General features: G+C 36.3%; 1 protein-coding gene across 2 annotated transcripts in view; it reads left to right on the top strand.

Moving 5' to 3' along the window:
* The window catches only part of PHKB (phosphorylase kinase, beta), a 65,276-nt gene extending 56,778 nt beyond the window's left edge, over positions 1–8,498 (top strand). For both annotated transcript variants that reach the window (XM_009871372.1, XM_009871373.1), the window contains exons 27-31: positions 317–451; positions 3,884–4,013; positions 4,405–4,512; positions 5,912–6,052; positions 8,226–8,498. In XM_009871372.1, the coding sequence (XP_009869674.1) occupies positions 317–451; positions 3,884–4,013; positions 4,405–4,512; positions 5,912–6,052; positions 8,226–8,363 (652 nt within the window). In that variant the 3' untranslated portion in view covers positions 8,364–8,498. The remainder of the gene's footprint in view (positions 1–316; positions 452–3,883; positions 4,014–4,404; positions 4,513–5,911; positions 6,053–8,225) is intronic.
* Positions 8,499–15,983: the final 7,485 nt, after the last annotated feature.

The raw sequence follows: 15,983 nt of genomic DNA, 5'->3' as shown, positions 1-15,983 counted from the left end.
GTTTCCCTTAATGAACGTGGGATGTAGGGGAGTATGTGGTCAAATACATCTTCCCTATGAAGAACATGCTTCCCAACCCATTTTTTAAAATCTAGGCATTATCCCTTGCCATTTGTATCGTATTGCAAACAAACACAAAATCTGAGCAAATACTGCAATACAGTAAGAGTAGGGTATTCGCTTGATATTTTATGCATGTGCTGAAAGCCAAATAGCAGGACTGTGTAGAATTCTTACGAGCTATTTTATTAGACTAATTTTTCATCTTTGGAAACTTTATATTTAATTAATAAATGTATTCCTCCCTTTACTTCAGATGGATTATCCATGCTATGAAGCATGAATTGAAAATCCGTGCTGGGGATATGCCAGCCAAGGACTTGTACCAGATGTCCCCTAGTGAAGTGAAGCAGCTTCTGCTGGACATTCTTCAGCCGCAGCAGCAGGGGAGGTAATGAGATGTGTAGGTTTGTGGCACCTGTTTTCCTTCGTAATAGGCTGTTCAAGTAATTTTCATTTCAGAACTACTTTGTATACATATGAAATCACCAGGCACCTGCAATCAGCGATATATGTATTTAAGGAAAAGTAGCCAAAATGCACTTTTTCATTCTTTCACCTGTGTCCAGATTCTACAATTGTTTCTTTTATATTGCATCTTCCCTCTTCAGCTTTATCTTTGTGGAAGTCTGTCTTTACAGTAAGTAATCTCTCTACTTTGGCAGTAATGTGAAGTATTACATTCTTTGATGTGGGGAAAGGAACCAAAAACTACTCAATACTGTCAACTTAAGTAACCGGTAAGAACAGTTTGTCTGTTGTTCAGTGCCCTCTTTCTTCTAGCTTATTAAATGAATTAAGAACAGATGTTCTTTAGAACTCTCAAGAGAGAGTGGTGCTGCCTGAAAATTGTATTCTTTTCTCCATGCTGTAACTAGTTGCCAAAAAGAGTGTTCATTGTGATGCAAAGCATGCGAGAGTATAGTTAAGCAGAAATATTGTGAGTTTTTTGATAAGAGTAAAGTGAAAATTTCTCCTGTGGGTCTTACTTGTAAAGTTAGATACAACTTTGGCACATAATACTGCTGATAATTTTTGTAGTTCTTGGCTGAATGGGTGATGGCCTTTTCTCTCAACAAAGAGGAAATATACCACACATCATACTACTTATGTTCCTCCACAATTCCAAACACATTCTCTTTTTTATCCTAATCTGTAATGCCTGAGAAACACACTTCTTAAATTGGTGTCTTTCTCTTACCTACTTGGTGTGATGCAGAATCTCTCAATGCAACTGACTGCGTACTTTATCTCCCCACATGCTTTTCAGCATCTTGGTTACGGTTATTAAGGCTTGCTGTTTTAGTTGCTGTCTCTACTCATGTTGATGTTGACACTATTCCTCTACAAACTTACCAGAACAACCCTCGGTTTCTCTTTGCAGCACTTTTTGTTAAATATAATGCTATTGAGGAAACAATTTGGGTAAGCCACAGTAAGCAATTCAAGCACCATCCTTCATTAGAGATCTTACCTGAGTTGTCACGGTGTCGTCTTCTTTTGATTCCTTTAACACACAATAGCTGGGTCAGCAACAAGCCCTCTGCTTGATTTTCTGAGGATGAAAATTCATTTTTAGGGCTTATCTGAGTACAAAAGCTAGTCAGCATATCCTTCAAAACTTCCTACCTTTCACTTCTTCCTGTACAGCATTACTAGCTCTTTTTTCCTTACCCATTAGTGACTTGTTTTTAAAAGTTCTTTTCCTGCCAGGAAATAGAGAACACTGTCTCCTTGTATTTTCTTTCTGCAACAGTTTTTCCTGTTGTGATTTTTAAGAAAAAAAACTCTGCTACTGTGGTACCACCTATCACTGCCAATTAATTTGTCACAAGTGAAGAGCTAGTGGCTTATTTATAGAATCATAGAATTGTCTGGGTTGGAAGGGACCTGAAAGATCATCTAGTTCCAGCCCGCCTGCCATGGGGGCCTATCCACAACTAACCTCTCTCCAAGTTTTCATGGAGGCTGAAATGTTTGCTATTTTTTCTACCTCTTACACCGGGCTCTGGGATATGATACCATACAGATACATATACATGTATATCGCCAACAGAGTGCAGATACTTCTACAGATACTCTTAGTTCTTTTAATGGTTCAAACAGTTCTAAAACTCATTTTACTCATCCAGTTGACAGGACTCTCTTCCTTACCATAGTAATTTAGATAGGTCAGAGTACTTTTGACATCTTTAAATGCTGGTCTAGTGGGAGGTGTCCCTGCCCATGGCAGGGAGGTTGGAACTAGATGATCTTTAATGTCCATTCCAGCCCAAGCCATTCTGTGATTCTATGGTTCTTTCTTTGTATTAAGGAAACAACCTTTTATTTCTATCACAAATTATCTTTTTGTGTTTTCTTGTCCTAGTCCAAAGATAGAGCTGTACAGAGAATGAGACCGAACTGTCATAGCAGCCTTGAGTTTTTAGCAGTGAAGTGTTTTATCAGTGTTTTATGAGACATATTCTTAATTTTTCATGTTCATCAAATAGTTACACAGGAATTAAAAAAAAACACTGCATATTGGCTTGATCCTAGAAGTGGTAAAGTAATTAGAAGTCACTATTAAGTCAGTGATGACTCTTGTGTCATAAGCCTAAAAAAACGTCAACCAAATCCACCATGTTAAATGATATGTAATAATAGTGTGTTGATTCCTGTGCTGAGATCATCCAAATATGTAGGTGTAGAAACTTTCCACCTTTCCTGAATGAGGTGCTTCCTGAAGTACTTGTTCCTTTTATTAAGGTCGTAAAAGACCTGTTTGTGACCCGAGAAGATGTGGAACTTTTTTTAAAAAAAACCCTTTGACAGGAATATTAAACTAAGACACAGAAGTATTAGTTGCTTTTCATCAGAGCTTTGCTCCCTCACCACTACCTTACCATATAAAAATAGATTTCTCTACTTAAAATTTAAAAACCAACTAAGGACAGTAATTTTTTAGGAAGACTCTTCTGGGAAATACATTGAGTACTGCTGCATGAGTCTTTAATTCTGTACTGTGAACCCACTAATTACAGTCATACCCCTGGCTGCCAGTTCTTAAAGTTCCACTGCTGGTGTCTCTCACATTTTGACTAAAGCCCCATTGCTGTACTAATACTGAGAAAGTAAAGTACAAAAATTAAATTCTAGACTTCATGGCTGTAAGTAAAAAAAAGGAGAGTCCTTCTAAAGGCAAAGAAAATGTCTAATCTATGGAGTATGTAACTCAGTTTGCTCAAAGCTTCAGTTTAACAAAACCATTCTGTCAAATCTTCTAAATGCCCACACCATTTGTTTTTCTGCACACCATCATAAATTATAGATGTTTCCAATCGATTATCTATTACATTTTATATTTTATAGATGCAGAATTTCATTGAGCTGTCTTTATATAATGAATTATCTTGCCTATTGTAGTATGAATAGACAAATTTTAATGTTATAATTAATACTGGTTTCTTTTCAGTGTGTCTAAATTTAGCTGTCATAGGTACCACACTAACTTGTATTTTATGCATGTTTTAGTTTATGCTGGCTTAAATTGATTAGACATGATTAATTCACCCTACTACTGTTAGTGTACTGCACTGGATAGATCTCACAGTTACTTCTTTTCCTTCAGTTACATAAAGCACAAACACACACAGGAGAATAATATTCTAACTGTATTTGCTCAGGAGCTTGATTTTGTTTGCTTGAGAGCGTAACTTAGCAGAAAGCTCCCATATACTGTGTGCGTATCATGAATACGTATCTGATGTCACTGCTTACCTTTCTGGCTTACTCCACAGACCATGGCTTGGTTCTGCAAGTTCTTCATTTTCTTTGTCCACAGAGGCTGGCTAAACAGACGACAGATAGATGGTTCTCTCAATCGAACTCCTGCTGGATTCTATGATCGGGTGTGGCAGATCTTGGAGAGAACTCCTAATGGTTTAATAGTGGCAGGGAAATTTTTACCACAGGTAAAACTGTCAGAGATGCTCAGTTATTTCTGCTCTACTTGACTATTAATGGTGAATTATTTTATCATCAGTGTCTAATTTATACTGTAATGTAATTTGTTTCTGTTACAGTTGAAAAAAAAGTATTTTCAAGTTTTCTTTTTGGTTCTGAATAAAATACAATTAGAATAGAATGGAAGTCAGTTATGTCTACTAAATCACATTTACAAATGCATAAATCTAGAAGACTCTGTCCAAGTCATGGACTCTGAAATCTGTTCCTTTTTTAATCCCGCAGTGTTCATATTTCTTGGTTGAGTGTTATTTATTCAACAAGCAAGTAGACTCTGCCTGGGGATGGTTTCTATTTACTGCAAATGGTGTTTGAGTAAAAGTATTATTTGTTTTTCAGCAACCAACTTTATCGGATATGACAATGTACGAAATGAATTTTTCCCTTCTGGTTGAAGATATGCTGCAAAATATCGACCAGCCGGAATACAGGCAAATTATTGTAGAGGTCTGTGGCCTACAATGAGTGAAGTTTTATGAAGTACATGAGTATGTTACAGCTTAAAAAAAGTAACTGAGGCTCAAATACTTGAAGAAATAGTATTTTAAATATAAACACTCGCAGAAACAGAGAATGTCAGGTGTTGGAAGGGACCTCAAGATCATCTAGTCCAACTCCTCTGCCAGAGCAGGGTCACCTCCATAGATTCTGTATGATTAACAGGTTCCTGCTACCTTGTTCAGAATATACTAAGTTCTTGGTGTTCTTCCCCTTTAACAAATAAATGTCAATGACAGTCAACACAATTAGGTCATAGGAGGTGAAAAATAATAGTAATTCCAAATTGCCTTTCCTTCAAGAGTCTATAGCCCAGGCCTTTTCCTAACAGTTCTCTAGGTCTAAGGAAAAACTGCTCTAAAATACCAGTTTGCTCTGTGATAGATTCTTCTTTCCCATTTTGCTGAGGGTGTCTAGTATGTTGCTTTATGCTACTGAATTAGCTAACTTCCAATTTCCTTACGTTCCTGCACCCAATAGTAAAGCAAGAGGCTGTTTAAACTCCTTCCCCAGCACTGCACGTAATATATGTGTTTTGAACAGATCAAGAGCATCTGTACCCTTGGTAACTGACATCTGTGCTGTCAGCAGCGTTCACTGTTAGTTCCCAAGTACATGCCTCTGGTGCTTGTGAGTATTCCTCCACAGTAAAATCAAACCCATCCCAATTCTGGCTAACAACTAATGCTCCTGCTGTTTGCTGGAACATCCCCAATTTTTGCTGAAAGGTACCACAGTTACCAAAACCCAAGATGACCAAAATAGACTCTGCTGCTCGCTTGTAGTTATTGGGACAGGCCACTTGTCATGCTCACCTTCACATTTTAAACCTCTTTCAGATATAGGGGATGTAAATTCTCTTTAAACTAAGACTTTATATTGGTGCCTGTTGACTTTGGTTTTTATAAACTTTGTCATAGTTGAGTTATACCATATATGATTATGTCTCAAAACGTCAAATGTTGAGGTTCAGTGTTTGCTGCTTTTCACCCTCTCCAGTGGCTGAGCACCAGCATTTGTGCAGCTCCACAGTCAACTGAGTAAACCGGAAGATAATTTCCCTAGCTCTCAGCAAAGTTAGATCTCCATGTCAGTCATTTACGCAGTATCCTTAACTAAAGGTAGTCACCAGAAATTGTAACTTTTCTTAAAAGCCTGCTTTTTCAGTGATTCTTTTATCAGAGTCAGAATTCTATTATCTGTGCACTGTTACTCGTATCATTATTAAATAGCTTCCTGCTTGAAAGAGGCACATGCAATTATTAACAGTGCTTTTATGTAACATGAATTTATTTTTTTTTAAAAAAAAATCACATTTAAAGTCTTACAGTCTTTTTCTGTCTTCTAGTTATTGATGGTTATATCTGTTATTCTGGAGAGAAATCCTGAGCTAGAGTTCCAGGACAAAGTGGACTTGGACAAAGTGGTGCAAGAAGCATTTAATGAATTTCAGAAAGATCACCGCAGTCCAAAGGGGTCTGAAAAACAAGTGAGTAAAATATTACCATTCTGTAGAATTTACCATTTTTAATGAAGACAATTATAAATGTTAATTCTCTGCGGCTCAGAATGAAATGCAATTGATAGAGGTTCAGAATGGAACATAAGAAAAAAATTAATATACTCAAGTGTTGTATAAGTCTGCAAAGAGCCTATTGGACTTACTTTATTGCTGAATTGTGAATTCAAAGGGGTATGGGGTAAAGAGAACACTCAGGATGTTATGTAGCTGTGAAATGACAATCTGGGTAAAGCTCAAATATAGTACTTATTAAAGGAGAAAGAATTTATTAGGAGGGGACACTAGAACAGAGTTAAGTATAACAAAAGAAGAAGAAACTACAGCTCAGCCAGTAAGTGTGAACTTCACAGGTAATAAGAAAAACTTAGTAACCAAAAGAACCCATACTGACAATACTGATATGAGAACCTGAAGTGCAGAACTGTTTTTGGCTACTGATTTTTGTGCTAGAGTTGCATATATGACCTAGCAAGCTTTTAAACTCTTAAGACTTAAAATCCAAATAAATGAAACTTGATCATTAAGTAGCTTTTAAGATTTATGTCACTAGTATTTTAGATGTTACGCTTTAAAGACCTCTGTGTAATTTTGCTACAAGTTTTAGTGCTTCAAAGCTCTGAAATTCTGCAATAAAGCCAGGTTCATTGAATTAGTTAAAGGAAGATGTACGAGTAAAGCAGTGGGACAAGTCCCTGTGCTACTGTGGATGATCTTCCTCACTGCCTGGCATTTTATTGTGCCCAATACAGTCAGACATATCTGTGCTAACTCTGAATAATCTATTTATTCATAATATTGATATGCAACAGCTGTTCCTGTTTTCTTTTAAAAGATGAGGAAGGATGTGCTTCTTAAGAATTCTTTCAAAAGTTTCATGGTTCACTTTTTTGGCCACTACTTTTTTGTAAGAGAATTTGAAAGCAAGCTGGATATCCAGCCTTAGCAACATATCACCTTGCACAATACCTTTGATTTTAAAAGGACACAATTTTCTTGGAATTATGATTCTTTTAGCTTGGCTACTAAGTGCCAGCTCCACACAGTATCTTGAATAAACTGACTTCTCTGACAAGCTGAAAATCCGCGATGGCTACAAAAAGGAAGAAAAATTCCATGCAAAACCTAGTTTTTACTAGTGCTGCCCTAGCCTCCATTGAAGTGATGAATTTTTTGAAGCCTAGTTCCAATTTATAGCTGTGAGTAGTATCTTTAAGGTTGTTGTTGGATATTCCAACCCCTTATATGGTTTTCTGGAACCCGACTCTCCCATATTCCCAGGTGTATGTCTGCTGTCAGGTAACTGTAGCCTCTGTAGGATTGTTTTGATGACCTTGTCTCCAGTTTCTAACTAACACTGCTAAAAGAACTCCTAATATGTCTGAACTATGCTCTTTAACTATTAAACTTACTTGCAAGTATTTTGAACTTCAATTTCCTGTTAACATGTAAAAAATGTCAAAAGTATTTAACTACAGTAATTTCAAGGACTTCCTAAAACTACAGAGGTCTAGTATTTTCACCACACAATCTCTGCCCTTGATTTAATAAAAGTAACCAAATTCCTGAATTAAAGCACTGAACCTTTATTATAGCAGCCAATATATAATTTGAGAATAAGCAAATGTTTTAACATCGTTAACTGTGCAAAACAGGTGTTCAGTGAACTATGTTGTTGATCTTATTAATGAACTATTCATGTGATATCTGTGCTTAGACTCTTGGATTTTTTTTTTTTCTCTAAATAAATCTTTAGTCAGTATCTCTACATGTACACATAAGGACCTGGCTCACAATCATACAGTGGTAACACAGTAAGTTACTACCTAATAATGATCTAGCTGCATGCTTTGAGAGAACAGTTGTCCTCCGAGACCTATTTTAAAAAAATTACTAAGAAGGTGGTGTCCATATAAGACTGGAAAAAAAATCATTCAAGAACTACATGCAATGCATTTCAGTAATTTGTTTTCCATGTTCCAGTAAGTACATGTGGGAGTCTTCTGAAAACTGATCAGAATTATAGCTTTTGGCTCTGAAAAACACATTTGTGTTTCCAACACATTTGTGATGTACCTCTTGTTCGACTGTGTCTGGCTGTTTGACATAACACTAATGGAAACATCCTCTCCCTGTCGTGCAGGGTGACATGACTGCATTCTACAACACGCACCCAACTGGAAAGAAGGGCACGTGCAGCTACTTGAGTAAGGCTGTGATCACTTTACTGCTCGAAGGGGAAATGAAACCAAACCATGATGATCCTTGTACCATTAGCTAAAGCCTGAAACACAACACAGGAATTGTTGCTTTATTTAGTGTTCTAATTGTGTTTTTCATGCCTATATTAAATACTGTTTTGAGGAGTGACCCTGGCTAGTAATACAAATGCATAGTGTCCTTTCCTGAAAGAAGTGCCATTAAAGATACTAAGTGCCACCTAGTTTTCTTCCTTTTTCAACTATGCAGCATGAAACTGAGCACATGAATCTAGTCTTATGATATTTAAGTTGAATGGGATTGTATTTATGATCTTAAATTATGCATTTAACATAGTTGCTAACTGCAAGAGAACTGCAGTGTAAGACTTTGTCTTTATACAAACCAGTTTATTGTAAATTCTAAATGAAATTCAGAAAATAACGCAATTAACATGCATACCAGTCAGTGTGGAATTATGAAAATTGGATTATTTTTTATTATTCTACACACAGACTGGAGGTGAAGGTTGAACAGCTGTGATTCTTTAAAGTTTTCTGTATCAGTTCAACTGACAGTGTACATTGAGAGTTGTTTTTTTAATGTACTAGTTGATAACTTCATATACAGGTTTCATCCTATGACTGCAGGTTCCCCACTGTTGTTTAATCATCTCTAAGTAAAAAAGGGAAATGTATGGTAAGAAGATAAAAGTTTGTTTAAAAAAAAGGGCCAAGCAATCTGTATTTGAAATTAACATCCAATTAAGAAAAAACTTGGCATTACATAAGCTATTGATGCATTAAAGAAGTCAAAATAACCTTATTTATCTCCTAAAATGTGTGAAAACGCTGTATGCTATAGGCTTTATTTTTGTGAAAATAATAAAATGTAAATGCTTCTAAAAAAAAAAGTAAATAAAAATACTCGAAGTTACATGTCAAGACTCCTGTTTACTTTAGCGACAACCTTTAATGTGCTACCGGAATCACCTTGAATGGATCACTAAGGGCCTCTCTTAGCAGCACAAAATACACCAAACCTTTAGAACTGGTCCTTGAACATTTTGATACTTAAGTTAATAGTGACCAGCTACAACTCAACGGTTAATGAATTGTTGCCATATTAATATTAAAGGCAGGTAGTTTACCTTACTTAGAGGGCGTAACTAACGGGAAAAGCAATGGAATAATCTATGCAGAATAGGGGTGTTTATTTGAACACACTTAGGCAGTGCTTAGTACATCCCTGATTGGCAGAACTTCCCTAAAAATCACAGAAATCTTGCTGTAATTCAGCAAGAAGCCTACAATTAAATAGCAGACTCAGTTGGCAGCAGTTCTAAATACTGAATGAGGCACTCATTTAAAACAGCAATCAAACATATCCTCAAATTTTTTTACTTCATTAGTGCCTTAGGAGTTACTGACTGCAGTTAATTCCACTTGCCTTTTTTGGTGGGTGTTTTTTTTTTGTAAGTATTGCTTGCAGATCTGCAGCTGGTCATGGATCAGTGATTACACCGGTAGCAAGCATGCCTATTTGTAGTTTTTTAAAATACTCTTTAAATTTGATTTATCTCTTGCCATACAAACACAGGACATAACTCTTGTCCACAAACTGTAAATCCTATTGAAAGGAAGCAATCTTTAAGTACAAAATCTACGGCTTACTTCAGGAGGATGGGCATTGTGCTAGACAGTAGCACTGTTGTTTGGTTTTGCAATGACTTGTGATTTAAAATGTAACTGCACAATAATTCTTCAAATAGCAGGATAGCAATTTTGATTTTTTTTTACATCACTTACCTCTTCTTAATGCTTCTCTTCTGCTCTCGCTCCTTTAGTACCTCCAGTTGCTAGTAAGCATCATGTCTGCTGGTCTTGGCCCAAGCTGTCTAACTGAATGGGAATGAAAACCACCACAGTCACCATATTTTCTTATATAAACTTGAAATGAACATCCATGCAAACTGGCTTTATTTTTCTTTTTAGCCTTGAACACATGGTGTATGAAATTGTCATTGCAACAGTTTTTCAACTTCTACAAAATAAGGGTAAGTACCTAGATTAGAAGATCAAGACACCAAACTCAAGCAGAGTCTGCATTCTCTGAAAAAGGTTCTTGGGTCTGGAAGGGCAATACCGTTAGTTTTTCCTCTTCTCTTCCTGAAGCAGGGACAAGAAGGGAGCACGATACAAATGGTTCTCACATAGCACACCTACTAAATTATAGTTTTACAAGACAATTGAAAAAGAAACTAAAATTTCTACTAAACATTTTTCCTACATGATAAAATGTTAGAAATCACAGAGGAAAGAGAAACCTTGGTGAGAAGGAAGAGGGTAGCAGAAAATAAATGGTAAATTTAAGTAGTGTGGATGATATTTAGCAAACTTGTTCTTGATTTCTTTGAAAACGTTCTGCCTCAAGATGACAAGGAAAGACATGCATACAGGGTTGCAAATTAACACCTGGAGGTTCAATGATCAATACAGCCTCCTGTGTGCTGAGGAGAGCTACTGGCAATAGATTTACTGCGGCTGTTAAAGAAATAAATCCCAAAGGGTTTACTATTGGTTCACACCATTCAGTGTGAATTATGCACCTTCACAGCACCCCAGAACTTGAAAAACTGTTCTCCGTACCAGGGGAAGTAGGAAGCATTAAAACAATGGGAAAGCAATAGTTAAAACAATTTGAAGTAAAGCTACTGAGTAAAAGCAGGTTGGTTTTTAAGCAGTATTTTTTTCCAGATTCCTTTTTCAGATACTCTTGAGAATAAGATCAAATTAATTCAGCAAGGCAAACCACAGGGGTAAAAAAAAAACCAAACCAACAGCAAAAAACCAAAAACCAAGAAACATTTTCCTCTGCTATTAGGAGAAATACCAGCTTGCAGTGGCTATTCCTGATGTAAATACACAAAACCCACTCCTTTCTCCAACACCAAACTCAATCACCTTCAATTTTGCCAAAACCATTGTCTCCACAATGTGGATTGCTGTGACAGGTAATAAGTGTTACGTTCACAGTACCTCAGATATTTCAAACTGCTGTACTCCAGAGAAATCAGAAGGTGGATGCAGGTCAAAGCTGACTTTCTTGGGATTTTTTTGCTGTTAGCTTTGTTGCTTTCCTCCATATGAATTTTCAGTGTTATTTTGCCTACATATCAGTTTGTACAACTGATACAGAAAAGAAGTAGAGAACAAGATTAATAATAAAAATAAATCAATCTCTGAGAAATCCTCTTCCATTATTTGCTAATCCACCACAGCAGAAAATGTCGTAAGAGATCCTAATCTGGAAGGGCTTTTGCTGGATCAATCCTGGAGCATGTCATGTTATGCTATCAAAACACTGATGGATGGAGCCTCTTCTCAGTAATGCTTTGTCATAGGATTAGGATGATAACATCACTGGGTAGCTACCATTCTGCTTTTGTAATTTAGGTCTTATATTTTTTTGTTTTCACTGCTATTTAAGATACTTTCTTACACCTTATATGTGGAGTTCATGCCATGAAGATTCCTCAAGAAATAGTTGTTCATGATCAGTATCATTTTATATTGGTGTACCTCATACAGTTTTCAAGAAAGTCTACCTGCTTGACCAAGAGCATTTTTGAGACTTATGAATTATCCTTCTGTATAAAATGCTTTGCAGCTACAGGGGTATTACGCTACTAATACCACCGGAAGACATATATTTAATGAAAAAAAATCAATACAGGCAAAGCACATACCTAGAAGTGTTTTTGTGTGCTAATTTGTAAGAGGAAAATAAATACACATACCAAAAGAATTGAGAGTGGTGAGACAGTAAAATGCCTCACATTTAAATTCAGAAAATACAGTGGTGCACTTAATTCCACTGAAGGTTGTGTATCTCAACCCAAAATCAATCAAGAAAATGACTTGATAGGATTTTTCAATAAGTATGATCCACAAAACAGAAGGAAATTGTGACATCACACATAGGGAAAAATAATAAAATATGTAGGAACTGTTTCTTATTCAACTTTCACATTAGTGAAACAACTGAAAGAGGCCTAGGCACATTAATCACTTGTATTGCATGAAATCCACTCAAGTGCAAGTGCATATTTTTTTTGGACAGCATTCTGGTTTACATCTGTACAAAACCAATAGGCCTACAATCTGCACATCAGGAAACACATACATCAGAAAACACATACCTTACTAAAAAGCAACTCCCAAGAAAATTATTAATAAAAACAGCTCCAAACCCCACTTCCTACCACATCACTGAAGACTGATGAATAATAAATGTGTATTCACTCTGGGTTATGTTCCAGAAACTGAAACACATAATCTAATTCCACTTTGAACTGCAGTGGGACTATATATCGAACTCTATCTTTTTTGACTTTAATGCCTAAGATCCAAGCATCTCAAGCTTCTGGCTTTCATACTGAAGGCTCCTGTATCCCTAAGCAGTCTCTGCAACAGGGTTGTCAGTCAGCTGTGCCAGTAGAATCTCAAATTACTTTTATTGCTCGGGTGTGACTCATCCAGCTGCACTTTGGACTCTTACAGGAGATGACTAATCTGACTCACAGACAAACAAACCCAACAATTTTCGGTGTTCCAGTAATAGTTTGTTAGGTACACTACGCAGCTGAACTGGCATTTCCTGAAGATAAAGCATGCTGCAAAATTTATAAAGGAAACATTAACAATGTGTTTAGAGCTTTTAGCATATTCTCTTAATCTACAGTCTTTAGAATCTATAATAAGTAATAAAAACAAACTAGAAAGAAATGTTAACACAAATTTCTTCTCACTACTATGGACCTCAGAGGGTTAAACAGAAGTGGAATGATTAGGTACTTAGCTGTGTTTTTATCTTACTCCTGGTGATTTCCCCTTCTCAAAGGGTGTGTGTATAACCAGTGAAAAGTGATGGGAGAGAGACAGGGAAAGAACACAAGAAGGGGATACTGTCATGTGGCTGAGCGTGACTGCTGCTGTCCCTGCAAGCACTAGGCACAGCAAAACCAATTTTAAAAACTGCTTCCTGGCTTCCTTACTATCTTGGACCACATCTAGAATATATGATGGTAAAAACATCAATGAACAGTCTCACCTCATCATCATTTGTTCTCCCACCACTGTTACCAGCCAGCAGAACTGCACTGGAGGTCTTTCAGTGACAAAGGCTTAAATGGGTATCAGCAACATCTCAAATATAATATAAAAATCTTCTAATGTTGGAGCCTGGAAGATAACACAGACCTATCTTTTTATCGTAATACTATTATGACAAATGACCTGTGTGCTTCTGGGAACAAATGGCCTTTTATCTCCACAGTCGTTTGTCTTTTTGGTTTTTGACAAGCTTACTAAATTTAAAGGTTTTTATTTTATAAAAAGACTTAAGCCTTATGCCATTCCTTTTGCTATCAGTACTATAGCTTCTGATGGAAAAATTATAGCATGGTACAAGTTCCATGGGATTTACTGAGATTCCCAGAGCCACATCCAAGAACCACATTAAACTTAACCAATCTAACAAGAGCTATACAAAGTATCGGTAATGAGGAATCACACTGGGTAGACAGAATGAAGGCTTCCTGGCAAAAAGTCAGTGAATCACTAACAGAACAATTGTCTCTTTGTATTCCAGAGACAGACAAAATAGAGGACTTAGTAAAACTAGTGATTTTCATCTCAAAGGTCTCATCACAAAACTCATGAAACCACAGCTGTTACAAAACTGTTCTAAAAATCATCACATTTCAAGAGGACCAAACAAACCTTTAGTTCTACCTATGAAGGCTTTACAATAAATGTTTGAGTTTGGGTACATAAACTTTATTCCAGCATCACAGTGATCACTCCAGAAGACAAATTATGCATTATTTGTTTATGAAGATTTAAAAACACAGAACAAATAGCTGTTAAAGCTTCCCATAGCTTAACTCCCCTCATAAAAACTTGGTGGAAAGAATAAATTAGAGATATGGTTGGCACGTGAAAGTAGTGAATTACCTAAATTTTCCCAAGGTAAGTACTCATCTTTTGTGTGACTTAATGGCTTCCACAGTGCTTTCTTATCTGTAGGTTACATTGTATTACTATAACAAGTAGAGATACAATATTAGATTTGACCATATAAGTAGTCTAAACTATATACATTAAGGACTCCAAAATTTTTACAAATTTATTTTTAATTTGATGATGTTCATCAGGCTGCTCAATGTTCTACTCCAGATTTGCTTCAGTTTATAGTACTTATTGCCCAACACTGGCAGTGTCAACACAACTGATGTTCTTGCTTGTCACCAGACTAGACGTTTCTGTATCAATGATAAATGAAGTAAATGCTCAGAAGCAGGAATTAAAAAAATAAATTAGTAGTAAATGTGTTATTTTTGCTTCTTTGGTGATGCTTTTGGAAGGGAATGCAAGTATTAAATTATTTAAATAATCTACTTAGCGTTGCATTTCCTATTATTGAAACCCATCTTAAATCCTATGTGCCTTCTGCACATGAAAATATCAGTGTATTTCTAGGAATACAGCCTTATGTATAAGGAAGCCTCTTCATACTGTGTCACTGACAAATCACTTTCAAAGTAAAATTTCAAGACACAACACACTTAAATATTCAAAACTTCCACTGAGAACAACAGTAGTTTTGATGAATCAGAGTCAAATAAAAAATCAATGCAAACATTCCAAAGTTTGGCGCTCAGAATCTATATATTTCTGGGATAGAAAAAGGTTGCTATGGATGCAGTAGAGACCGCTCTATTTCATGTCTTTCCTCTACGGAAGCCCTTATGCACAAAGTTCATGTAAGACTGGTAACACAGACTTACTTAGGACTACGCATGAATGAAGCCATGACTGTATTAAGTACCAGCAGGACACAGACCTTCCTGGAAGAACGGCCCTTTAATGCAGCAGAAGTCCACTATACATGGTTCATGATAATACTTTAAAGTGTCATCTTTTACAAATTTGTGTTAGAAAACTGGCATGAAGTTACAATCCATACATGAGCTTTACTACAGTATTACAAACGAGTTTTATTAAAAATGCACGCTGGCACAATGCCAGCAAGTGATACTCTCGCACAGGATTTTCAAATATATTCAGCTGAATTTCTTGATGCTGCTCTCCGTTACACCAATGCTAAAGTTTCCATCAGCTTCTACATGAATAACAGGGAACAACTCCCTGATTGTTACCTCATTTTTTTCCTGGGGCTGTCACTGACTTCTCCTGTGACACAAGTCACTTCTCTCTGTACCTTGCTCTATCCAGCTGTTCAAAGGGCTACAGAATTATGTGTTGAGGCAGTTGGCTCAAGTGTGTAGTTTGTTAAATAACAGTCTATAGAGAGATATGAAAGACAAAATTATTTTGTAAGATTTACCACATCTTTTACCTAATCTTCCAGAAAATCTCAAATACCCAAGCCTGCTGACAGAAAAATGGCCTGTGAAGTTTTGTACTGGCAAACCTAGATAAAACTGTAGAAGATATAATTCTAACAATTCTGCAGCTATGTGGCATTACTCCGCCAGTTTCCATGGATACAACCATTAGATCAGCACTTAGTAGCTGAAATTTTACAATGAGTATTATTTTAAATCACAGCCTCTCACAAAAATCGTGGTGACAACAGACCTGTTAGAAATATTGAAATTCTTTGTTTGGAAATCCAC

This window comes from Apaloderma vittatum, unplaced genomic scaffold, assembly GCF_000703405.1.
Source record: "Apaloderma vittatum isolate BGI_N311 unplaced genomic scaffold, ASM70340v1 scaffold15376, whole genome shotgun sequence".
NCBI lineage: Eukaryota > Metazoa > Chordata > Aves > Trogoniformes > Trogonidae > Apaloderma > Apaloderma vittatum.
This window is presented reverse-complemented; position numbering and strand designations above follow the sequence as displayed.